The sequence below is a fragment of the Podarcis melisellensis genome, assembly GCF_964234715.1.
Source record: "Podarcis melisellensis genome assembly, chromosome: 10".
Taxonomy (NCBI): domain Eukaryota; kingdom Metazoa; phylum Chordata; class Lepidosauria; order Squamata; family Lacertidae; genus Podarcis; species Podarcis melisellensis.
The window spans coordinates 41,073,944-41,100,137 of record NC_138542.1 but is presented as its reverse complement, the minus strand read 5'-3'; the positions used below and the strand labels follow the sequence as shown (position 1 = coordinate 41,100,137).

General features: G+C 42.5%; 2 protein-coding genes across 3 annotated transcripts; one reads left to right on the top strand and one right to left on the bottom strand.

The window, feature by feature from the left end:
- Positions 1-74: 74 nt before the first annotated feature.
- On the top strand, positions 75-13,981 carry HAL (histidine ammonia-lyase). Its single transcript, XM_081929078.1, has 20 exons — positions 75-390; positions 1,508-1,568; positions 1,730-1,757; positions 2,197-2,271; positions 2,519-2,591; positions 2,740-2,806; positions 3,021-3,058; positions 3,137-3,262; positions 3,749-3,888; positions 5,228-5,275; positions 6,114-6,261; positions 7,011-7,106; positions 7,691-7,749; positions 7,992-8,072; positions 8,818-8,883; positions 8,979-9,144; positions 10,198-10,332; positions 11,884-11,992; positions 12,109-12,178; positions 13,697-13,981. The coding sequence occupies exons 1-20, from the start codon at positions 144-146 to the stop codon at positions 13,853-13,855; spliced, it is 1,992 nt and encodes a 663-aa protein (XP_081785204.1). The 5' UTR covers positions 75-143; the 3' UTR covers positions 13,856-13,981.
- Positions 13,982-14,842: 861 nt separating this feature from the next.
- AMDHD1 (amidohydrolase domain containing 1) lies at positions 14,843-25,055 on the bottom strand. 2 transcript variants are annotated; one of them, XM_081929079.1, is made up of 9 exons: positions 24,794-25,042; positions 23,896-24,002; positions 22,372-22,436; positions 20,879-21,156; positions 19,494-19,719; positions 17,965-18,089; positions 17,454-17,547; positions 16,602-16,762; positions 14,843-15,184 (listed from the first exon to the last, which is right to left on the bottom strand). In XM_081929079.1, exons 1-9 carry the CDS (start codon positions 24,928-24,930, stop codon positions 15,079-15,081), a joined length of 1,299 nt encoding a protein of 432 aa, XP_081785205.1. In that variant the 5' UTR covers positions 24,931-25,042; the 3' UTR covers positions 14,843-15,078. The 2 variants fall into 2 exon arrangements, with proteins under 2 accessions (XP_081785205.1, XP_081785206.1); XM_081929080.1 differs by lacking the exon at positions 16,602-16,762 and having other exon boundaries at positions 24,794-25,055.
- Positions 25,056-26,194: the final 1,139 nt, after the last annotated feature.

Below are 26,194 nucleotides of genomic sequence, written 5' to 3'. Positions count from 1 at the left end.
TTCAGGTGGGTGTGTAGCTTTTTGGCCTTTTCTGATTGGGACAGTGGAATTCAGTCAGGTGGCATGTGCTGCAGATTGCACACCTATGCGGTGCTCACACCGACCCTCGGCAGTGGAGGGACAAGCCCAGGCGGAGGACAAGCATGCCAAGGTACACGGTGCATGTCCGAGGGGAATGGCTTGCCGTGCCTTGCCGAAGTGGCGCAAGCACAGTGAGGTGGCTGGGGAAAGAAGCCGTGAGGCGGTATATGAAAAACAAGCCTGACAATGGAGGCTTTGCTTCTGTGGAGGAAGTACAGTTCTACGTTCGCCGTTGCAAAGGCCTTGGATTGCTGGATCAGGACGATACTTTGGAAGATGCCCTCGAGGACAATGAATTTGTGGAAGTTGGTAAGTAAGCGGAAGACAAGTTGCAATGTTTGCACATATTAAGGAGAAGTTCATAAAGGGAAACACTTGGCAGGAAACAATGAAAATGTTTTGATATTGTGATGGGAAGTCTCTCCAAATACCATCAATGTCTAGGGGGGTCTAGCATGCATTTTAAGTGTGCAGTATTTCAGCCAGTTATTTTCACAAGGGTTGCTTAGAAAGCTGTTTCCATTTCCCATGTTGGTAGGCTGAAAGAAATCTCCACATGTATCCAGATACAGTGGTACCTCAGGTTAAGTACTTAATTTGTTCTGGAGGTCCGTACTTAACCTGAAACTGTTCTTAACCTGAAGCACCACTTTAGCTAATGGGGCCTCCTGCTGCTGCCACGCCGCTGGAGCAGGATTTCTGTTCTCATCCTCGGGTGCTTAACCTGAGGTAATATTTCTGGGTTAGCGGAGTCTGTAACCTGAAGCGTATGTAACCTGAGGTACCACTGTATACATTGGACTTAAACTGGGGTGTCTTCTGCATCTCATTAATTGTAACATCCCAGACTTTGACTATAGCAAACAGAGGAAGAGAAGAAGCAGTTGCTTCCATTTTGTGCTGTGTTATTTCTCCTCGTTTCCAACTCTCTGCCATACGTAAATTAGTTGACAGTGTCTTTGAAGCTGTAGCTTGTGGGTCTTTTGGCTTCTGCTGTAAAGCATCAGGCACCCCCACTGATATGGATCATATAGTAGATTGATCACATCCAGGCCTCATTGATATGTTGCTTACATACTGGAGTTGCTGGTTGGAAATCAGAAGTGCAAAGAGACTCAGGAAGTCGGACACTTGGCTCATCTTGCCAGGATTGTCTACACTGACCAGCAGCTACTCTTTGGAGTGTCAGGCAGTTCCCAGTCTTACTTGGAGATGCCATGGATTAAATCTGAGACCTTTTGGCATGTAGAGCAGATGGTTTCCCAGAGTACCACTGAGCCACAGCTTCTCATGTGAGAAAATGGAATAAAGGCGTTTAGAAGTGATTCGCAAAATTTCTGATTACAGGGATAGCCTGTGAAAGCATAACTACACTGGCCACAGAATAAACAAAATGTCATTGATGGTTGTCTCTCTTTCCTTTCAGTGATACAAGGAGATGTAATGTCCCCAGACTTCATTCCATCACAGCCTGAGGGTGTTCATTTGTATCCTTATTAAAAATGTAGTGGTTGTCTATTGTTTTTCTGAGGCCTCATAACTCAAGGGCGCTTAGTTTTTGCATGTTGTCTCTCCTATACCCGCAAATGTGGACTGAAATCTAAATGATCTTGTATTATATTATATATTTTCCTATGCTGTGCTTCAGATATAGTAAATATCGAGAACCAGAACAGGTATGGAGCAAGAGTAACTTATGAAGAACTGATGTTTGAATTATGTCTTTCCCTGTCCTTAATTCTCCTCCCTATGTGTTAAGTACTAAGTCTGCTATACATACTATGCTAAATGCTATGTGCCTGTACTCCTATTTAACACGGTGGGATTTGCTTCTGAGAAAACATTAACAGGCTTGTGCTGCACAATAAATAGTAACGAAATAGAACTTTAAAAAAAATCAATTCTGTAATGCAACATACAACATAGTCACAGATTTTTGAAGAGCTGAAAAATATTAACTGCAATAGATCTTTTAAACACTTATATGAAAATGTGATATTCCCATTGTAGCAACACTGACTGTACAGAGACATAAATACTGTGTCCACATAGCAAAACTGGTTATTTATGTTTATCCATTGTATTCTCTTATTCTAATGCTGTTCTTTTATACAGTATATTTATTTAGATGGGAACCATTTGACAACACAGGATTTAGTCAATTTAGGAAAGGGGCTGTATAAGATTAAGGTGAGTACTGGAAATACTATAACTCTAAAATACCCAGGGGTGAAATTTAGATGATTTTAGACCCTGGACCTTTGACCCACCTCCTCTTTTAGCCAGCCCTGTTGTATCTGGGGGTCCTTCTGCATGTTTTCCTGAGTGGGGCCCTAGACCTCTGCCCAAATGTCCTACAGTGACAGCACCCCTGTAGATACTTTATTTGCACTTTACTTTGAAATAAAAAAATATATAAAGGCAATTTTATTTCTAGTTAACCCCTGAAGCTGAAACTAAAGTCAGAGAATCAAGAGATGTTATTGAAAGTATTCTAAAGGAACAGAGAGGTAACCATTAATTACTTTATTTTTTAAAATTGGGTGTGAGCAGTTGGGAATACTGCAATATATGTAAAAGTGATTGCATATATTAAAATACAATTTTTATTATTTAAAATATGCAAGTAAAACATTTGTTTTATCATTCTTCTTTCAGTTGTCTATGGAATTACTACAGGTTTTGGGAAGTTTGCACGAACTGTTATTCCAAACAGCAAGTTATGGTATGTCTCTTTTTTTAAATTTACAAAAGAAACCTATAGAAAATACAGCCAAACAGATTCTAACATGTTTTATTTAATTAGGTTACTTTCCATTGGGTAAAAGTTCTGTCTAAAATTTTATTTGTTCAGTTTTTGCAAGAAATTTAAAACTTTGCCTGCAGTTGGAACTAATTGTATTGTGTTCTTTCTTTCTTTCTTTCTCTCTCTCTCTGAGGGAACTTCAAGTGAATTTGGTTCGGTCACATTCTGCAGGTAAGGAAGAGCAGATCTTCCAGATGCTTTCCTATGATTTATTATAGGCTATACTGAGGTGGTTGTTTATCCTTGCAGGTGTTGGGAAGCCTTTGATTCCAGAGAGATCTCGTATGCTCTTAGCTCTAAGGATCAATGTCTTAGCAAAAGGATATAGTGGAATATCACTGGAAACTCTTCATCAAGTCATTGAAGCATTTAACGGTAATGTAATCTGTGCTATGCCACATTTTTGCAGGGTTCAGCTTTCAGTGCAATAGGCATAATTTTGAAAGGGGATGAAGCTCCCATCAAAAAACCAATTTTGTCTCTTTGTGCCAAAAAAATGCAGCAACTTTCCCATTTGCACCTAGAACTGTGCAAAGAGAGGCGGTGACATCCTGCGCCTTGCAGTTTAACCTGCACCTGCAGCTTCTAAAGAAAGATTGATTTCAGATTACACTTTCCAAGAGAGGCAAGGCCTATGCAATGTGTTGTGGACTGTCTGCTTGAAAGGGGCAGTGCCATTTGGGATATTGGTGGTCAATAGAATGTTGTAGCTGTGAAAGGCAACGGGCAAGTTTGGTTTGCATAAGGCACTCTTTCTGGTCACTGGGAGTAAAAGTCACTGCTAAATTTAAAGGGGCAGGGTGAATTATGGTATGTGTATTTCTGTAACTCTGCTTCTCCCTCACCCTCTTGTTCTTATAGCATCCTGCCTGCCCTACATTCCTGAGCAAGGGACTGTTGGAGCCAGTGGAGACTTAGCACCTCTTTCTCATCTTGCTCTGGGACTCATAGGAGAAGGGAAGATGTGGTCACCAAAGAGTGGATGGGCTGATGCAAAATATGTAAGAGACAATGCTCTGCTGCTTCCTTTTGGTTTGCTAAAGCATTCGTGAGAATGGTGGAAGGTGAAGAGGGGTGTTTCATTCTGATGCTTTGCGGATTAATGATTTGTAATAAATTTAGGCTTCTTACAATGCAATCCTATAAGTAAATGTAGGGTCTCAGTCCTAGATTTTAATGGGGAACAGTTACTGACCAATTATAACAGATGTGCAACAGGTATGAGGGCTTTGTGTCACAAACTGAATGTTCAGAATGTATTTTTAATGCTTGAGTGGCACGCGACCATCCACACACTGTCCGCTGCCCTACCCCCCCCGCCTCCCACAGAGTCTTAGAGCTTTCATAGATTGTCCACTTTTTCTTTGATGGAATGTTTCTAAGCTGCATTTTCTGCCTTCTCCCTTCAACCACTGCTCCCCACTTTCAACTTACTTTCTTCCATTCTGGGCATGTGCAATGGCATTTCTGTACCAGTGTACCTTTTAATCCCCCCTCCCCCCAAAGGAAGAGTGCAAGAGCAAAAAATTGATTGGGATTGCATCCAGTCTTTTAGTATTCTAATGTTACTGATCAATATGTATGGAGAACTGCAAGTTGAAGAACTGGAACAGACAGCAGTAGAAATAATCTATCCTGAATTGCTGGCTTTGTAGCACGATGGGAGTGGCAAGGTGCCCTTCTGTTGTTCAGTGACAGTGACTGAGTGCTGCTCGTGATTTTCTGGTAGCACGAGCAAATGATCCTGCACAATGTCTACCATGGTTTTAATATAGATGCCATAACCATGAGACAAAGCAAAGGATTTGTGTATTCTTAGCATGCAAATGCTGGAACTTTTCTGAAGCCAAAATGTTCAGGGTCTGTTAACTTCAGATGGTTTCAAGTGATGAACATAAATGAATTCTGACAGCAACTGTGGTAATGTTTCCTTATAAGTATGTCCCACTGATTTAACTGGGACTCACTGCCAAGTGAGCATGCATAGAATTGCAGCTCAGAAGGAAACACAGGGTCATGTTTTTAATTAATTTTTATGCTGGTAAGGCGATATAGGGAGAGGCTTCCTAAAACGAATATGTTGTTTCCGGTGCAAACTAGAGGAACTACATGAGCCTGAAAGGGCATGTTAAAAGAATGCAGAAGTGGGATTCCATGTATGGAACTGAAACTACTACTAATTTAAACCATTAGTTTTTTAAAACTATGGGTGTCGAAACATTCTTGAAGCCACTTCTTCAATTCTGCTCAGGCATCTTCCTTCTCAGTAGAGTAGTTAAAAATATTTATGGGGTAACAAAAGATAAGCCCAATAAGTTTGTTACTGATACTGTTTTACAGGTGCTAGAAGCTCATGGACTGAAACCAATTACACTGAAGCCCAAAGAGGTAATAAAATGCATAGAATCTCAGCAATGGTCCAGTAGGCGGAAGCATGTACTATGTAGCTAGACAATGTCATACGTACCCTCCAATATTCTGCTGATTAAAATCGGGGTGCACATTTTTTAGTGCCAAATGCACATGCGAGCTGGCTGGGGTTTCCCCGCCCCAGCCCCCTGTCTCCGTTACCAGCAGCATCTCCTTCAGCGAGCCCCGAAGTGGCTCCCCCCCCCATTGCCATCCCTGTCTTTGTCTTCTCCTCCATCAGTGTTGATGGCCTGGCCTGCACCACCAGCAGCTCCCTCTCCCCCCCCTCTCCCTTGGGCTCCAGCTCAGCCGCCTCCTTTCGCGTGAAAGAAAGATGTGAATCTTTCAGTATCAAACTCTCGTGGGAGCCAGCTGACTCTCAAGACAGAGTAGAAGCAAAAATGGCACATTATGGGATCTAATAAGAAGCTGGGGTGGCTTCTATAATTCTGGGATGTCCCAGTCAAATTGGGATGCCTTGACAGGTATCGTGATGGCGAAGGGAGCATTTCTAATTTGCACTGTTCTCTAGAAGGCACTTTTACAGTGAAGCGGCTTTAAGTCAGGAGAATTTTTTTCACTCCAGTGGCCACAATTGTGGGCGGGGCCAGAGCAACAGATGTCAAGTTCATAAACTCCAAATGTCCCTATTTTCCAGGGGCTGTCCCAGAATTACGAAAGCAATCCCAGCTTCTCATTTGATCCCGGAATGTCCCTATTTCCCCCCAGCCACTGCCTGTGAAGGGAGAGGGGGAAAATGCATGTGTCTTTATACAGAGAGAGTCACTGAAAATTAATGTTTTCTGTTTCTTTGAAGGGCCTGGCTCTTATAAACGGGACACAAATGATTACTTCTCTAGGATGTGAAGCAGTTGAAAGGGCCAGTGCAATTGCTAGACAAGCTGACATAGTGGCTGCCCTCACACTAGAAGTTTTGAAGGGCACAACAAGAGCCTTTGATACCGGTTGGTATTGCATTTTCTACAGTCACTTTAACAGAACATACTTAAATCTGGGACTTTGGGTATTTGCTTTGTCGCATCTCCCACATTTCTGTGACGACGTGATTCTGATCTTCACGGTGCCAGCAGAATTGTGACCATAGGAACTACCAACGTCTTTGCTTTTAGTGTCTGCGGTGCCATATGGGAAACCGTTTAAGTGATCTATACTGCTTTAAAGCCCAGTCATATATACTAAGCTCCAACATCTCAGTCTCCAAGTGTGGATTCTTCAGTAGCCAAAATGGCGCCATCCACACATAATATTCAGGTACTAGTAGGCTTAGGAGAACCACAAAGTCTGCAAAACCACCCAAAACAATGTAAGCGAGAAAGACTGAGCATGCTCAGTGTCACAGAATGTTGCTGATATAGGCTGAGAGGCAAATAGAATGGAATATACTGTATGGAAAGGGCATGGCTGGCTAGAATCCTGGCCAGAATACCTCCACACTGTAGCATTTGTTGCAGATGCTACTTGCACTATATATCTTGCAGATCGTATCTCTTCAAAGGAACAGGGAAATGCTGTATATGTATTAAATGGCTTTTTTAGGGTTTTATTGTATGAATTGAAAATTTTGCTGTATATTTCACGTAACTATAGTCCCAGGCTTAAAACACCTGTCCAAGTGTTGCTTGCAAGACTGTCCTTAATTTGAAGAGAGGGGATAAGTGTTATGCTGTAACTCTCTGTCTTTATTTCAAAACAGATATTCATGCACTGCGACCACATCGAGGGCAGATAGAGGTGGCTTTTCGATTCAGGTCACTTTTAGATTCTGATCACCATCCTTCTGAAATAGCAGGTGAATGGCCATTTTGGGTGATACGTACTTGGCATATTCGCTTAGAAAAGAAGCTGGGACAATCTGATAATTTCAACTCGGTTTATTTTTAAAATGCTGTATCTAGCCCTCAAAAGTATGTAAGAAAAAATAATTAAGTCCTGGGTATAATTTGCTAAAGGCCCAAGAATCCTAAGGAATGTCTCTTCTTCAGCTGGGTAATTGTTACAGCCCCTTCCACAGAGTTTTCAGCACTGGTCCAGTCACCAGAAAGGCTTTCCCCATTTCTTGCTAAAATGTCCCAGATATTTAAAAAATATGCAATTGTTCATTAAATATATCCAACTGTCAGACTTCAGCCTGACAATATGCAAATCTCATTTCATTTTCTTTTTTAAATCTTGTTGTAAAACGTTTAAAACAGAATACACTATAAGCTACAAAAGTGGAAGCAGATCATAACATTTCACATTATCCAACCATGTGATACTCTAGGGCAAATCTCATATTTTGACTTGTCGCTAGAGAGGTTTAGTATTACAATACTAACCTTGCTATGTTTTCCTCTTCTTAAAATAATAAGTTTTCATTTTGCTGTGTTGCAGAATCCCATCGATTTTGTGATAGAGTACAAGATGCATACACACTGCGTTGCTGCCCTCAGGTAAAGCTGAATGTAAACTTGGTTCTGACACGTGTAGCCAGGAACTCAATTATCACTTCCACATGTAAAGAAAATGGTTCAAATCTACCAGTGAGCTGAATTCTATTCTTGTTAACAAAAGTTGGAACCGTGGAAGGCAAAGCTTGGAGGTCCCAGGAGCAGGACAGAAATAAAACTAGGTATTTAAAACAGTAATTTACAAAGATGCAAGATATGTGGCTAATATCTGAAATTTCTTTTAGGTTCATGGTGTTGCGAATGACACGATAGCATTTGTCAAGGACATAATCACCACAGAACTCAACAGCGCAACAGACAATCCTGTATCTTTTTCGTATAATTCTGCTGCCTGAGTCAAGTTTATGTTTTCACATGGTTCCCCATGGCTTTCAGTGTTTCTGTAGGAGCTGTCAGACAAAAGTAATTCTGCATACTTGTGCATTTAGGTTGTAAGTTTTAAAGTGTATTGTTCTTAACTTACCTGAGGCCTATCATCTTTAAAGCCCTAACCTAAACAGCTTAGGACAAACAAAATAAAAAAAATCTTTCCAGTACTAGTTTGTTACTAGTATGAGCTTTCATGTGCATGCACACTTCCTCAGATACATAGGCTACCTACCTGTAGCTTAGGACAAGGATACCTTAAGGACCATCTCTTCCCATATGAGCCTATTTGCTCATTATGATCTACTAAGAGGTCTTCTCTATAATCTATTAGTATTGGAGTGCAATTGGCAGGATTGTGGGAGACTGTGCGGCCACACCTAGCCTTTGGAACTCCCTGCCTCAAGAGGTTTATATCAGCTCCCTCTCTGGTCTTCCACTGTCCCATATGAACACCTTGTAGTTTGGTGGTCCAGATGAAAAATAAAGTATTTTGTTGACCCTCTGAAAATATATATATTCTTTATCATACATTATTGGTTTAAAAACATGTTTAAACATGTGCCTTTTTTGTAATGGAAAAGTAGAATAGAAATAATTCTAACAAATTCAATAATAAATGAATAACTTGGGCTTTGCTATGGCCAACCTCACTACTGTTGAAGCCTTAATGTGTTCCTTAAGATGGTTTTTGCTGAGAGGAAGGAGACAATTTCTGGAGGAAATTTCCATGGTGAATACCCTGCCAAGGTAGTTAACAACATTCTCCCCCCCCTTTTTTATTTTTACTTTTTACAGTTTAGGGCTTTAAAAACCATCACTAAAAACCAATATATATCTTTCAGGCTCTGGACTATCTTGCAATCGGGGTCCATGAACTTGCTGCAATTAGCGAAAGGAGGATCGAAAGGCTCTGCAACCCATCCCTCAGTGAGTTGCCGCCATTTTTAGTCACAGAAGGAGGTCTGAACTCTGGATTCATGATTGCACACTGCACAGCAGCATCCTTGGGTGAGTACAAAATGGCTGAAGGGGCTGCCAGAGGGATTGAATACACTGACCTCTCAATATCCCAGAGTTAATCTGCTGCTCGGACCAGTCTTCTTGCATTTCCCTCTCAGGTATTTGAGTCTTGGGCTATGTACACATGACCATTACACTTGGGGTGTGTCTCCTAATTCCTAGATCCAGCGTGAATTCAATTGCTGGAATAGCCAGGCCATTTCTAGAATGCCAAGGCATTTAAATAAATCACATGCAACCAGTACGTTACAAGAAACTACCGGATAGCTCTAGATATTCCCTAATGTCCTGAGTACGCAGATTCAAAATTTAATGGAGGGAGTGCACTGGAGCCAGAGTTAACAATAATGTGTACATGGCCCATCTCTGGTTCAAATCTCTTCTCTGCCCATTTATTCTCTTAATTCACAGTCTTGGCCTTTCTCCCATTGGCAGCACAAGGATACCTTGCAGGGCTGCTGTAAGCATTACTGTGATAAACATTGCTGAGATAATGTATAGGAAGCTTTGAACAGGTAAAAAGAACCCTGTTAGGTCTGACCCAGAAGCTCATCTGATCCAGGCAGATGCTTATGGGAAGCAAAAATACAAGGCTTGTGTTCGTGTTCCTCCCCTGTTGTCTTCCTCCTTGGCAGTGTGAGCACTTTTGGAGTGTCCTCTATATTGGGGGGAAAGAAGGTTTATGGGTGCTATATATTGATATTACGCTGCTGATCTGCACAGAGTACTGTTACAAAAGCGTTTTGGGGTTCCTCATTTCCCTTGCTGATGGCTGCTCAAAGTGGGGCATTGTTTACATCAAGCGTAGTCAACCCTTTTATACCTACCGCCCACTAATGAATCTTTCTTGATGGTAAAATTTCCTTGCCACCCACCAGTGCTCGATGGAAGGAGGATTCAGCTTGTGCCGTAGAACCCCCTACCGCCCACCTAGAATCCTGAAACGCCCACTAGTGGGCGGTAGGGACCAGGTTGACAACCATTGCTTTACATGGTGGTTTGCCTCAGAGGCTACCATTTATTCAAACTGGACTTTTGCAGTTTCCGAGAACAAAGCCTTGTGCCACCCGTCTTCTGTGGATACTCTTTCGACCAGTGCCGCTACAGAAGACCACGTGTCCATGGGAGGATGGGCTGCGAGAAAAGCACTCAAAGTCATTGAGCACGTTGAACAAGGTAAAGTCATAGGCACAACTGGATATTAACAGTGGTCACATCTATGCCACACACTGAAAGCATAGAGCCTCAAAGAATCCTGGGAACTGCGGTTTGTTAAGGGTGCTGGGAATTGTAGCTCTGTGGCAGATAAACTACAGTTTCCAGGATTGTTTAGGAGAACCCATGTGCTTTAAATATGTTTTAAATGTATAGTGTGGATGTGACCAGTGTTTCATACCACCTTAAGCACACTGACTTGGATGTAAGCTTCATGGAAATCAATGGGAATTGCTTGCATTTTAAAAATACATTTGACTGGATTTCACACTTATACATATATGTATTGCAATTTATATATAAAAAACCCCTGTAGAAATGAGATGAAGATGATAATAAGTAGGAACAAATATAAATTATAAAGAACAAATAATTTCAGAAAACGTTACAGAGGAACTGCTGTGGATTGTCAATAGCAAGACATAATACTAAGAATTGCCTGTGTTATTTCATGCCAAAGTGCTTAGGGTCAGAATAGCAAGAGACTTAATGCAGACCCCAAAACTATTTAAGAGATCAGGAAAGGCCCTGCAGTACAACAAAGTGGAGCAGCCTCCCTCGGTTGGCTTCTTGAGGGGAAGATAGATGAACGCAGGAATTGGTGTCAGTGCTGCTACATGTATTTTTAAACTAAGTGTGGGGCTCTAGCGGATTTGGGCTTCATTCAGGCAACAAAATTTCTTAGACTGACACTGTAAGAAGAGATCCTGGTTCATTGTGCTTCATTGCATAGATCAGTGGTTTTCAACCAGTTGTGTTGTGGCACCCTAGGGTGCCGTGGGCAACACGGGCCTCTGTCCCTCTTTCCTTCCCTCCCTCCTTTGATGCTCTCTTGTGTCTCTGCCTCCCAAAGGCTTGCACAGCTGTTTGTTGTAGCAGCCCTGGCTACAAGCTCCACAGGTGAATGGTGCCTCTGGGGCTGGCCAGGTTGCCAGGAGCTGAGGCGGCCTCAAAGTAAGCAAGCAGGCAGGCAGGCGAGGGAGCCCAGCCCAGCCAGTCCACCAGCCCTTGCTGTTGGGAATGGGCAGACGAGTCGTAGGTCCCTGTGGCAGTAAGGCAAACTAATCTGACTTCTGAATTTAGGAAATCCAAGCCACAGGGAGAAGTTAATTCTCCTGCCTTTCAAGCAGAACCTCACCTCCACCTTGGCATCACAATTCCTCTTTCCAAGGCTTCAAGTCCTGACTCAGTAAAACTGTTCTAGAATCTTTGCATGCTTTTCATGTCATGCTTTTGTGTTGTGTGTGTGTACATGTGCATATATATCTGCACAGAGTGCCACAGTATTAACACACTCCATAGGAAAGTAGATTTAAGTTTCTTTAGTCTTTTACTTGCATCTAAATTCATAGAACCATTTCAAATATAAGATTCTGCATTTCATATATCCAGTCAATATTCCCATTTGATTGTGAGCACTAGTCCCAAGATCTCATCCTCATCTGTTTACATCGAACGTTTTAAAAATGACCAGAATTTGCCATGGTTTTTTATGTTGCTTTTGTTTACTAGTATTGGCTGTAGAACTTCTTGCGGCATGCCAGGGCATTGAGTTTCTACGCCCCCTGAGAACTACGACCCCATTGGAAAAAGTCTATGACCTTGTGCGCTCTGTTGTCAGGTATGTCAAACAAACACTTGCCCAGAGACGGCAACTTCTGAGAACATTGGCCAAACATTAACCACTTACCACCACTACTAGCAGATTTAGAAGTTGTTCAATTTGTCTCCTTTCAGGCCTTGGATGAAAGATCGCTTCATGGCCCCAGACATTGAGGCAGCTCACAGACTGCTTGTGGATCAGAAGGCAAGTGTTGATATTGGCAGCTAATGGAGTCTGATGAGGAGACTCCATGATTTTTAAAAGTTCCTCTGTGTGTTTAGCTACTAGCTGCATAATATGTGCCCTCATGCTTATGATTTATTCCGACATGCTATGAGGAAGGAAAACAATCTTGTACCAAGAAGACTTAATTTGCTATCTAGGAAAACAGGTTGGAGGAAACCATATCTTTGACACTTGTTCAGCACCACAAGTCTACCACCAAACATTTGAGTGATTGGGGTTAGAGAAGTAAATCTTATCATAAGTGAAAGACGGATTGTAGCTGGGCAAGCGAACCATGTTTATTTATTCCAAATATTTCTTTCCCACTATTCAAAGCAGCTCACAATCAAAGAAACTGAAAGCATGCAATAAGTACACAATACAATAAATAATTAGAAGAACAATAAAGCCAAATATTAAGACCAGAGCCAGGTCAGATTAAAACAGCATCTAAAAAGCCTGGAAGAATAATTCACCTGGCAACAAAAATAACAAAGCTTGAATTCACGTGATTGGGGGAGAATCTTCCAAAAACAGGGCAGGGTGGGAGGCAGAGGTGATTAAAAAGGACCAATCAAAGGTCACCACCAATCTCACTGATGATGGCCAAGGGACTCAAAGAAGGACCTCTTAGGAAGTTTAACATCTGGGCAGGTTCATGTGGGAGCCAAGGGCCCTAAGACACAAAGGGCTTTGGAGGTCAAAGCCAACACTTCAAATTGTGCTTGTTAGTGGACTAGAAGCCTGCGCAGTTGTGTTACAAATCGCAAGTCATATTCTGTATCTCTGGCCATAGACCACATGGAATCCACAGCTGAATTAACATGCATGTCTGCAGGAGGCTTGAGCTTCTGACAGGAAGTTCATAATAAAGAAATGAGAATCTTGTTTTTGATCATTCTGTGTTGAGTGTGTTTTATTGTTCAAAAAGAACATCTTGCACATGCTCCATCTGGCTAGTATACATTTTTCAAAGCCATCCCTCAGCATACCTGAGTCCCTGACAGTCTTCTAAGGCCAAGTACAGCCTCTGGATATATTTTTTCTCAAGTATTAGTTCCAGCATGTGAGAAAGGGGTGGGTGGAAATGATAGCAGCCTCCTGTGCTGTGTTTGGCATTTGTTTGCTAAAGTGGGCCCACCATAAAATGCAGCTCCCTCTTCCCCTCCCTCCGTCCCTCCCTCCCTCATAGAGCCGGTCTTGTGTTTCCTTGTAGAGAGTGATGGAATGGAGTATGAAGGCAATGTACATTGGACACACATCAGTCCTCTTCAGAAACCACCATCTGGGCATGCCCACAGGGCCTACTTTGTCCAGATGTTTGCACTGTATATTTCTACTGAAAGTAGTTTTTTTTTTGCTAACTTGCACCAATGGTTTTTAAGTATATGATTAGGATCATGTATGAGAAATGTTGTCTGCCAATATTTTGGTCCATAATCTAAGTCTTTGCCTTTTGCTTCTGACACCACTTTCTTTCTCTCTTCCTACCTGTAGGTTTGGGAAGTAGCTGAACCATACATTGAAAAATACAGAAGGGAGCACCTTCCTGAGTCCAGGCCAATCTCCCCTACTGCCTTTTCATTAGCAGCAAGTGAAAACGCCTCACGCTGTCGCCACCAACATCATCATAGCGACTCAGAAGAATTTGATTAAGAGTAAATGCTATCAGAAATGAACCTCAGTACTTCAGTTGATAGCAAAATCCTGTGTTTTCAATAACTCCCGTATTCTGTACTTTATGCCAAAGGCCAAAAAATAAAGATTCCAAAGCCGAAAATATTTGTGGGCACTGAGAAAGTGCCATATCAGTTTGAATGATTTCACAATGGCTGAACTTTGTACAAAAACAAGGTGAATGTTAAATTTATCTGTAGCAAATGGGTGGGTGCGACAAAACCTGTGCAGATGTGACTCATTTTGTGAGTTAAGTTAACCACACTAACATCAAGCTATAATTTAGCCAACTAAAATTAGCTAGCTTTTTTTTTAATTTATAAGAACAATAAATCTAATGTTGCAATCATTACAGAGACTCCTCCTCCTCCTTATTGCATTTTTATCTCACCTTTTTCTCCAAGGAGCACAAGGTAAGTTAGGCTGAGAGTCAGTGACTGGCCCACGGTCACCCAGTGAACTTCATGGCCAAGTAAGGATTTAAACCCTGGCCTTCCAGATCCTAGTCAGACACTGATGACTATACCATACCAGCTTTGGTCTCTTACAAAAAAAAAATTAAAAAGCCAATGTGCTGATTCCTGGGCCATATAAATCTTGCTTTGTGAAGTCATCTCTATAAACGACATATCATGCTGTGGAGAGGAGGTTGCTACTCAAAGGAAACACACATTCATAAACCACCTTAGGTAGATGGAAGTAGCTGGGTAGTTATTCAAGTCCAACCCACTGCGTAAATGTTATCTGTGAACTCCCTGCAGACATCGGGGCCTGCTTGTGGGCTTTCCAAAGGCACCTGCCTGACCACTGTGAGAACAGGACGCTGGACTAGATGTAGCAGAACTCTTCTCATGTTCTTAACTCTGGTTGTGAAAAATTATGAGGTGTATGTAGGCACACTGCAATGCAGAGCTTTGATTTCTTTATACAAGAGGACCTTCATTAATGGAAAAAAACCAGGGTTAATTGTTTGCATACATGTAGGTTTATTTTCTAGCGGACTATGAAACTACCAAGCAGATGAACATGGCCTAGTCTTCCTCATGCGAATACAAACGAAGAACTAAAATAAAAACCAGTGAAATTCTGAGCTTTGACCGGTAAGGAAGTATGATCTTATAGATGTGAGTCCCTGCCGATTATCATCCTGTGTTTGCCTCAGAGAGTCTGCCAACTGCTGTATTTCTTCCTTCTGGAATTCCTCAGTAGCCCAGAACACTGTCGTTTTTATAAACAACTTTTCCTTTAACAATTACGTATTCAATCAGTTCTTGATGGCCGCCAAACTGGTAAATCAGGTGTTCCCATCTAAAGATTTTTAAAAGGTTACAATCATATTTTAGAAAAACAACAATCTCTCATGTGCATAGGACTAAAATATAAAGCATGATAGATAAGCTGCATGTTCAAAGTAAATAAACAATGCAGACAGAATAGCGTCAAACCAGCCTCCTTGCCCATTTAGCCCTAGGTGCACAATAGGAATTTTTGTTGTTTCATATAGCAGAGCTATATGCTATTATCAATTAAACTTGATAACTTAAAACTGACACACAGTAGTATCTTTTATATCAGGGGTAGGAAACTGGATCTAGCTAGTGGGATGGATCCCTAATTCCTCACTCTCCATTGGCAAACTTTGACAGGTGGGTGGGACTGCTCACTTAGACAATCACCAGGCAGCATAATGACATCAGGTGACTGACACATGCAGAAGTTCAAAGGAGCTCAATCACTGTAACTGTTGATTGGCAGTTACAGGGAGCCCTTTTGAAGTCGGTTTGGGTTCCAACTACTTCCTCCAAACAAAGCAATTTTACCTCTGCAGTGGAAGAAATGCTCCATTTGGAGGAAGCAGTTTGAATCAAAACAGTTTCTTCTAAATTGAGATGGTAAGTCCCTCTGCTGCACTGCAGAGTTCTCCACAAGGGTTACATGGCAGTGATCATCAGCACTAACAGGGAGCCAAGCTTGCTGAAAGAATAATTGGGAGCTCACATTAAGCTCCTGGTGGTTCTTTTGTAACTGCCCCATACGAAACCTCACCTTCGACATCAGGAATGTGGCAGGAGGACTGTTTTAAAGCATATAGTTTTAACATAACATGTTGAGTGATTAATAGAAAGCAGGAGCCAATTGCTATCAATTCATATGCCTGTTTTGTAAAGACATTGTGAATGTTTGTAGTCATTTATTTATATGCTGCCTTTTGGGGGCACAGCCTACCTACTCAAGGTGGCTCATGGTATATAAAAAAGCACAATAAACACAAATAAATCTAACATTGACAAACGTATCAACATTAAAATATACTTGAAAATATAGATCAGTTTAAATACAGTAAATAACAAAAACTGATGGCATGTTTAGTTCACAGCAATATATGATATGAAATTTGGGCTCTGGCATGGTGCCAGAAAATTGTTACCTGAACAATTCAATGTTTATTTTTAAAGAACAACTTTCAACTGACATGGCTGTAAGGCAGACTGAAAAAAGTCTGAACTGGGGATTTAAAAGCATATAAAAGTATGACTTTTTTAAAAAGGATTAAGGTTTCCCTTTATGTCTGGTCAATATGTTCTGTATTGGGAGAAGATTCAAATACTGCACTTGGATTGAGCAATTATTGCTCATCATAATGCATTTAATTTATTCCGAATGTTAGATTCTCATTCCAACTTATGCAGAGCATTAGGCCTTTAAGAGCTATTTGCATCCTCACCTTGGTGAGTTGATGATAATGAGGTCTCCTTGCTTGCCAGTTTCTATGGAGCCATGCATGTGCGATTTCCCAAGAGCATAAGCTGCATTGATGGTGGCAGCAGCTAAAGCCTCTTTCATGGACATCTTCATGTTTACACAGGCCAGGTGCATAACCATGAGCTAGTAAGAGAGAGGTAGTTAAGCCTGAAGTCACACATAGGTGCACAGAAACCAACAGTCTGTCAGCCATTGGAATTGCCATCTGAAAGCCTGAGTTCACTGTGACAGGTAAAATTAATTTAACTGTAACACTCTTCAGCTGTTCTAACTGCAGGTGGGGCTGTGGAGACAAACTCACTAGCACGCTGTTGCCTTCTGTGATCTGGAGATCAAACTCCATGGACTTTTGAGAATCCTGATTCCCCAAGGTTTTAAAAATGAGTTGGGGGACTTCACAAGCACAGAAGGCCTCTGTTGCAGACAGCTGCCCTCTACAAGTTGACAAATGAATGGAAGGGTGATGCGTATGTCTGTGTGGAATAAGTATGCTTGTTTCTGCTGTCCGTAGCTCATGCTTGAATAGGGCTCATGTCTGCAAGAAAGACAGGGCTTATCTGTGCTGAAAGCCAATATCCTGCTTGATAACCATTGGCTCCAAGCAGAAGCTGCTTTTCAATGGCCAGAGTTTACGTGTGAATTCAATAGTGTGTGTATTTAAATTCATGTGGTCTACTCAACTGTCCTGCTAGTACAGAAAATTAAATAGGATTCCCAAGGAATAAAGGCAATAATCAATACTCCAAGCCTGACGCTCAAACTGACAGAAGAAAATTAACATTAATTTTGCGTCTGCTCTAAGGAAACATCTTACCATGGAACAGCAATAAGCATTTGGGTTAAAATCACTGCCAAGAGCGACAATCACTCCTTCTTTTAACATTTTTCTAGCTTGAGGCTGCTTTAATCTGCAAAGTAAAAAAAAAAATGGTTACTACCATTTGAATTGCAATGTAAAATGCAGCAAACCACTTCAGCAATATTATATGATTTTATCAGAATCCAGGAGAGGGAGATATGAAGAGAGAGAGATGAGACTCTAGGTTTCTCCATTGGCTCTGTTAAGAGACCAGCTCCATTAGGCTCCTCCCTAAATTGTCACTCATAAGCAGCTATTCCACCAGGAGGGAGAGAGATTGAACTGCAAAGCATCTCCATCGGCTCTACTAAAAGACCGGCAACGTTTTGCAGCAGCCTTGGAGGATCGCACTTAACAGCCGTTGTTCAGTGGATGCATTCTTTCAAAAGATAATACGTATTTTCCCAAAGGCATAGCAAATGACAGTAAAATACAGCCTAGCAATACATATTAGAATTATGATTACCTCAGTATATAGGCAGTGGTTGGTAACAGGACAGCTGCACACTTCGCCTGGGCCATTGCAGCAATACCTTCATCACTGATTTCTTCTAGATGACTGACAGCCTGAGCTCCTAGCTCAGCTCCAAGCTAAACAGATGCCAAGGCAAGGTTTGAATTAAAAGCCAGTCACATAAGAACCTCCATTATCCGTAAGGCTGCACACACAATAACCTGTTTATATAGCACAAAAATGCAGTTCTCCTCAACCCAGAATCATTGATGCTCAGCTTCAACTTGCTGCTTTCAATCTAGGTTGAAGTGGGGCTTAATGCAGCAGTGTAACCAGAGCCCTGCTACGCACACCAGTCAGAATGGAAAGGAGGATTGGGGGGGGGAATCTATTTGCTACACCAGCCCGTGCAGCAAACAAGCTTGGATCATGCCCAGTACCATCATGTGACAGCAGCAGGTCTGGCTCAGGATCCAGCAGATCCTGTGCTGGCTCAGCACAGCCCCTTCACTGCCCTGAAACACCCCATTACTGCCAGTAGCAGCTTCCACCTGCCTGGGCAGGAGCATTGAGGCATTTATAAATGCTACAGCTCCCCTCCCAGTGGGAACAGGCAAGACTGGGAAGAGGGACAACTATGACACTTCAAATCCCCTCCAGCATCGGGTTTGTTCATCCTGTCTTGACAGAGTGGCTGGAGCAACCCAGTAAGGTGGACCAGGTACAAATAGCAAAATTAATAATAATAATAATAATAATAATAATAATAATAATAATAATAATGAAAAATACTATAGAAATATTAGAAGTTATAAATACATTGTAATCACCACAGGTGAAACAAATGTACCCTATGAAAGATATTAAAGACACAAACATTAACTATTAAAATGTGTATGTGTATCTAGCAATGTTATCACTAATGAAAGAGTTCATCAGATGCTCCTCTTTTTATTTTACATCACAAGGAAAAGATAAGCAAAGTCAATGTTTGAATGGATGTAAAAAGCAAAGGTCAGAAAGTCCATCTCGCTAACTCCATCAACCTCACATTTTCTTTTAACTTTACTGCAGAAACAAAGAACTGTGCTGTGGTGCTTCCAATACGCTAAGCCCAAATCAGAATTCGTGTAAGATTTTTCCTTCAGTGAAGACGACCACCTTGGCTGTGAGTGCTGGAAGACCTGTTCCCTGCCTTGCAGGTCTTTTTCCGCCTGGCCTGGGTGGGCAGGACCCTGACTGACTCCAGCTTCAAAAGCTGCGGCTGCCGAACAGATTCTTGGGGTGGGGTGTTGTTGGTTTTTGGGAGTTGTTGCTGTTGGGGTGAGGGTTTTTTGTATCTTTATTTTAAATTTTGTTGTGATTTGTGTAGTAATTATTCAATTTGGTTGTGTCTGTTTATAACGTTTTCTTTATTGTTTATTACTATTTTGGTCGTGTTGTGGTATGTATTTTTCATGTTGTAAGCTGCCTAGGGCATAGTTTGAGCTGTGGAAAGGTGACATACAAATAAAATTATGTAATATAATCAATATAAGTACCTCGGCGCTTTTCATTGGATGCAGTTCATCCCCATGGAAGTTGATCTGTAACCCTAAATCTTTCCCAGCCTGAAGAATTCTTCGGGTTGAAGGCAGATCAAAGACTCCCTTCTCACAGAAAACATCTATATTGTCAATATGAATTTCACCATTAAGCTCCAGTTGCTTCAATTTAGGAAGGTGGATGCTAACAATGTCATCTGTGGCTTCAATGGCACTTTTCCCCCTATTCAACAGACAATGCAACAAAAACCAGATTAAATTTTCATGTGGCCTGCAAAAGTTCTGGGGTGGTCTCACTGTTTCACAACCAGTGCATATCCCATATAAAAATCCTTTAAATTTTTATATCGCAAAGATTCTAATTTATTTTTGTCCTGCTTTTGTTGCGCTGTAGCCCCTCTGGATAGCAATAACGTGGGAAATCACTGAAGCACAAACTAAAGCAGAATAAACCCACGACTAATGCACTATTATTATGCTAAGAATATGATGCAGGATACACCCACATAAAGCACCAATCTGGAGGGGGAGCGGACTCTGGCCCTTTGTGGATAACTTAGTTGTTTAAAGCACCATCCCTCTGGCCAGAAATTTGGGGCTACTTTCTGGTGGATATGGCTGGGCTTGTGAGCTACCCTGGGTGGCATTTGGTTCTTCACATTCAGCAGAAACTGCACCTGAGGGTCCGGGCTTTGTGTCCACAGGCCCTGATGCTATGGAAGGTTGTTCTACAGGTTCCTGCCTGCCAGATTCTATGTCAGAGATCTCACAATCTCCAGCAGCAGGCTGAGAGCCCTGAACCTGGTCTGGCCCCTCAGCAGAAAGCACTACAGGCTCTGTGTCCTGGTCACTGACAAGAGCCAATGCACTTGTATATCTGCTTCCTTCTCTCGTGATTGTATGAGAGTTCTGTGATTTCCCCAACTGTGAGAAATAGCTGGACTGGGGCAAGGATTTATTCCCCCCTTAACCAATATCTTTCTCTTTTAAGTCAAATTATTCAAGATTCCCTTTCTATGTTCTGGCTGATTTTGAAAGAGGTTAGGGTAACACTGCAAACACAAGTGGTGCCTTAAACTTCCTCTCGCTGTGTTCTCCTCCGTCACATCTGAATTAAATAATAATAATTATTCTCCCTCAGATGCTTTACAGGAAATGTCAGGCACACCTCAGGCTTTCCACCCTCCCTCAGTCTTCATTATGCTTCAATACTCTCTTGGGGCACTTCCACATATCACTCTAATAGTAGATGGCAAACAGAAACGCTGCAAGAAATAGGTATGTTCTGTTTTGCAGAAGAATTGTTCAATGCGTGGCCCAATTAATCTTCAATTGTGTTCTAGCACAATGTTTAAAATGAGAAGACAGAATAGGTACATTACTTAGGAACAGAATGAGCCCCGCAGTAAGTAGAGGAAATGCCTATGTCCAACTCCCGCCGAGCCCGTTCAATCACTCTCAGCATCTTAACTTCTGTTTCCAGGTTTAACCCATAACCACTTTTGCATTCAACCAAAGTGGAGCCTGCTCTGAGCATGCGTAGCAGCCGGTGTCTGAAGCTGCTGAAGAGCTCATCTTCTAAGGCATTCCGAGTGTGCTCCACGGTGAAATGTATCCCTCCTCCTGCTTGATGAATATCCATATAGGAAGCTCCTGCCAACTTTAAAACAAAGTTATCTGTTAAACGTGCGTTAATGGGCAAACTATATCCCTCATGCAATGAAATCCCAGAAGTGCAATGGCTCTCCAAAAGTGCCCTGGTAGGGGAAGGATCACAGCTCAGTGGCAGAACAGTTGCTTTGAATGCAGAAGTTTCCAGGTTGAATCCCTAGTATCTTCCGGTAGAGACAGCCCTTTCTGAAACCATGGAGAAACAATGAGGGTCACATTAGACACTACTGAGCTAAATGAGCCAATGGTTTGGTTCTGCGTAAGGCAGATTTCTTCCTATGATCTTATTAGAGATCAATTTGCATCTGAGAAGGGGCTGGAATGAAGGTATTTGTGCCTTTTACAGAAGAAGAGAAATAATAATAATAATAATAATAATAATAATAATAATAATAATAATAATAAATTTATATCCCGCCCATCTGGCTGAGTTTCCCCAGCCACTCTGGGCGGCTCCCAATTGAGTGTTAAAAACAATACAGCATTAAATATTAAAAACCTCCCTAAACAGGGCTGCCTTCAAATAGGATAGCTGCTTATTTCCTTGACATCTGATGGAAGGACGTTCCATAGGGCAGGCGCCACTACCGAGAAGGCCCTCTGTCTGGTTCCCTGTAACCTCACTTCTCGCAATGAGGGAACCGCCAGAAGGCCCTCGGCGCTGGATCTCAGTGTCTGGCTGAACGATGGGGTGGAAACGCTCCTTTGGGTATACAGGACCGTGGCCATTTAGGGCTTTAAAGGTCAGAGCCAACACTTTATGGAAAGTTTAATCTACAGTAAAGGAAGGTAAAAAGGTAAAGGTACCCCTTCCCGTATGGGCCAGTCTTGCCAGACTCTAGGGTTGTGCGCTCATCACACTCTATAGGCCGGGAGCCAGCACTGTCCGCAGACACTTCCAGGTCACGTGGCCAGCGTGACAAGCTGCATCTGGCGATTCAGCACAGCACACGGAACGCCGTTTACCTTCCCGCTGGTAAGCGGTCCCTATTTATCTACTTGCACCCGAGGGTGCTTTCGAACTGCTAGGTTGGCAGGCGCTGGGACCGAACGACGGGAGCGCACCCCGCCGCGGGGATTCGAACCGCGATCGGCAAATCCTAGGTGCTGAGGTTTTACCCACAGCGCCACCCGCGTCCTTCTATCTGAAGGAAGGTAGACGCAGGTAAAAGAAATGCTTTGCAATTACAGTATGTAAGTTTACCTTCATCGCAAACTCATGGACTCTGTCACCAGCCCATACAGGATGTGTGTGTGCATCTACCAGACCTGTTTAAAAAAAACAACAACACAGCAAACTGCGCAATCTCAGACATATCCACTAGGAAACAAAATCAGGAAACATTAACAGTTAATAATTTTATCTATGTGCCCTTGGAGGAGCATTATCAAAAAGCATGATCCTTCAGTATATAAAATGCTATAATGAGCCAGTGTGGTATAGTGGTTAGAGCACTGGACTAGGTCCTGGGAGACCAAGGTTCAAATTCCCAGTCAGACATAAAGCTCACTGGGTCATTCACCATCCCTCTGGCTAACATACATCACAGGGTTGTTGTGATGATGAAAAGAAGAACGCAAGAACCATGTATGCCACTTTCTGTTTTGCTGGCTGCTTCATCGTATTGGGCTGGCTACCGAGAGAAACCCTGACCTACCACAAGATGAAACCTGAAATCAGATTCAGCAGGACTCTTCACATACTCTTTCTCTCGGGATTTCCTGGGATTTTGACTGGAATGCTTCCAGATGGGAGCTTGGTCTTTTATTTTATGTCATTGACCCTGTGCCTTCAAAAACTGCCTGAAATACAAACATTGAGCAACAGGCATTTTCTCCACCCCTCACTTCCAAAAGGGAACACGAAAAAAGGGGGAAAAGCATCAGATGCTTAATTTCTGCATGTTGTACTGCTGTTGACATGCACCAAAGCAGGATCAGGATCTGCTAAACTGCACCTTTCCTGCAAGAAACTCAGCAAAGCGTATGAAGCCCCTTTCCCTTTATCTTCACATCAACCCTGTGAGGTAGGTTAGGCTGGGAGAGACTGCGAGGCAGCAGCTGAAGGTCATCCTGAAAGATTTGTGGCTGTAATTGCAAAAAGCGCCCCAAAACTTAATTGTTTGAGGGAAGGGAGATGTTCCCCTAAAAATCTCAATAACTTTGACCCCCCCCCCAAGCTGACTTTTCACTTTGGGGAATATGGCAACCCTATGTTAGGCACTAACTTGCACTTACTTTTTGATAAGATATGGTGACTGACAACCTTATTTCTAAACTGAGCTTTGCTTAAACTTCAGTGACTAGTTGTACTAATTCAGGATACCCATTACTAGAAAATTATGTGGGGCTGTCCCATTGTCCATGCTAGATCAAACAGTACTTTGGAAAGAAGTAGGGTCATAGACTTAAGTCTCTCAAAATCCAGGCTAATGGCTGTGTACACACCATATGTTTAAAGCACACCCCTCCCACAAAGAATCATGGGAAGTGTAGTTTACTACACACAGAGCTATAGTACACAGTCAATACTTATTTTCTTCAGAAACTACCCAGCTCCTTGTCCTCACTTGTGTGCTAAGGTAGCCCAGAGGGGGAGCCATCACATTTTATTCCAAAGGAAAATAATTCAGAGGATGTTAGACTACCTGAAGCTGACAATCTCTGCCTATGTAAATACTGCATATTTCTGCTCGGTGTGTTGAACTCTGAAATATTGGACACCAACCTGGTAAGATGCATTTTCCTGAACAATCAATGACTTTTTCAAAAGATGCTCCTGAAAATTGCTTGCGAATGGCTCTTGAGTCGCCCACAGCCTTTATACAACCATCTCTGAAAATAAACCGACCAAAACGCTTACCATTACTTTCAAAGCAGGTGAGACAGAATTACTTTTTATACCCCGATCTAAAACTTCTTTTCTGAAGCAAATGTGCTTAAAACTTAAACCAATGTCTTCTTTAGTAAGTTATTTAGCTAGCATCATTGTTGGATTCTTCAGTGTAGACAGGAAATTAAAATTCATTAACTGTCACATTGTTACTGGCCCAAAGTAACTAACTACTTAGTTCAGGGGTCAGCAACATTTTTCAACCATGTGGTGGGCCGGACTATATATTTTTTTTTTGGGGGGGGGAAATGAACAAATTCCTATGCCCCACAAATAACCCAGAGATGCATAAATAAAAGCACACATTTGACTCATGTAAAAACACCAGGCAGGACCCACAAATAACCCAGAGATGCATTTAAAATAAATGGACACATTCTACTCCTGGAAAAACATGCTGATTCCTGGACTGTCTGTGGGCCGGATTGAGAAGGTGATTGGGCCGCATCCAGCCACCGGGCTTTAGGTTGCCTACCCCTGACTTAGTTCATCGGCTATAAAAAAGTTAATTGTTTTTTGTATTTCAAAAGCCTAAGTTTTGGTCAGCTGGTGACTGTCAGGAGACAGAAAATAATTTTATTTTTTCTGTAAAAACTTCATTTATTTTCCTGTCGTTAGAGAAGGTCAGTACAAAAACAAACAGAAACCTTCCCATGGGAGAGAGATTCTGCTGGAGAGACTCCTCACCCCACCCCCAGCAAGCAACACACCCCCTCCCGGGAGATTCACTTACTTGCCAATCACCACACTGCCGTTTTCCAGCACGGCCAGATGTTGCATGCCAGCTTCCAGGAGGTATTTCTCACCTTTGGTGCAGACAAGCACCAGCTGTTGGGCGCCTTCAAGCAGGAGCTTATACTCACCAGCCATGTTGCTCTTTCCAGACAGATACAAAAGAGCTTGGGAAGTCCGGGACTGGCCCAGACAGCGTCAACAGGGCAGAGAGAACGCTCACGAGTTTTCCAGGGCAAGGTCTTTCTCTTTGCTCCTGGAATCGTCATCATTTCTCTTAGTTGGCAGTTTTCATCCAAAACAAGCAAACACACACGGGGTGGGGGGTGGGCTTGGACTGTACAGAATTCAAAAATGAGGTGGTGCAAGTCCTGAGGTGGTTATAGAGAATGGACCCCTAACTATTTCAATTACAGGTAGGGGAATCTCATTTTTAATGCTCCCCAATAGTCCAGATGATGCTTTGGACTCCCATCAACTGCAGCCAGAATGGCAAATGACAAAGGATGATGCAAATATCAAAAACATCCCAGTGGCGACCAGGCGTCAGCTTGGTCCAATAAGGCTCAGCTGGTGGGTTGCATGTCAAGGTGTGAAGCGCGATTGATTGCAATCGGGAAAGCCTGAGATAAATTTGCATCGGGCAGTAAAACTAGACTTGCCATACGTCAGGAAAAGCTTAAAATCTCTAATTTTGGGCTAGGTTTTTTTTTGGGGGGGGCAGTGAGAGTATATGGCAATTACTTTCCCGTACAATGACATTTGTACAATGTCTTGGGTGGGACGCGGGTGGCGCTGTGGGTTAAAGCCTCAGTGCCTAGGGCTTGCCGATCGAAAGGTCGGCGGTTCGAATCCCCGCGGCGGGGTGCGCTCCCGCTGCTCGGTCCCAGCGCCTGCCAACCTAGCAGTTCGAAAGCACCCTCGGGTGCAAGTAGATAAATAGGGACCGCTTTCTAGCGGGAAGGTAAACGGCGTTTCCGTGTGCAGCTCTGGCTTGCCAGAGCAGCGATGTCACGCTGGCCACGTGACCCGGAAGTGTCTTCGGACAGCGCTGGCCCCTGGCCTCTTGAGTGAGATGGGCGCACAACCCCAGAGTCTGGCAAGACTGGCCCGTACGGGCAGGGGTACCTTTACCTTTACCATGACATTCTGCACATGCTCAGAGGCACTTTTCATTATGTCCTGTTTTAGATGTAGCATCTAAAACAGACCCTGGGACTGAGCTTTGGCTCCTGTTAAGCCTTCACAAGATTTAAAAAAACAACAACAATTTTGGTGGTTTCCTTTAAAAAAAGTTCAACTATTTTGAGGGTGTCAGAAGCAGAACGGCAGTGCTATGCATGTTGGGCTGGAAGGAAGGAAGGAAGGAGGCAAATGTGGAACTCTTCACTCAAACACGTGC

Bases quoted from the DNA above. Each gene is read 5' to 3' on its own strand.
- HAL (XM_081929078.1), top strand. From the start codon at position 144: ATGCCAAGGTACACGGTGCATGTCCGAGGGGAATGGCTTGCCGTGCCT. The intron at 2,807-3,020 runs GTATGTCTCTTT...TCTCTCTCTGAG, and splicing joins ATTCCAAACAGCAAGTTATG to GGAACTTCAAGTGAATTTGG. The intron at 6,262-7,010 runs GTTGGTATTGCA...ATTTCAAAACAG, and splicing joins AACAAGAGCCTTTGATACCG to ATATTCATGCACTGCGACCA.
- AMDHD1 (XM_081929079.1), bottom strand. From the start codon at position 24,930: ATGGCTGGTGAGTATAAGCTCCTGCTTGAAGGCGCCCAACAGCTGGTG. The intron at 24,003-24,793 runs GTAAGTGAATCT...GTTTATTTTCAG, and splicing joins GGCAGTGTGGTGATTGGCAA to AGATGGTTGTATAAAGGCTG. The intron at 15,185-16,601 runs GTGAGGATGCAA...AAAAATCTTTAG, and splicing joins ATTATCATCAACTCACCAAG to ATGGGAACACCTGATTTACC.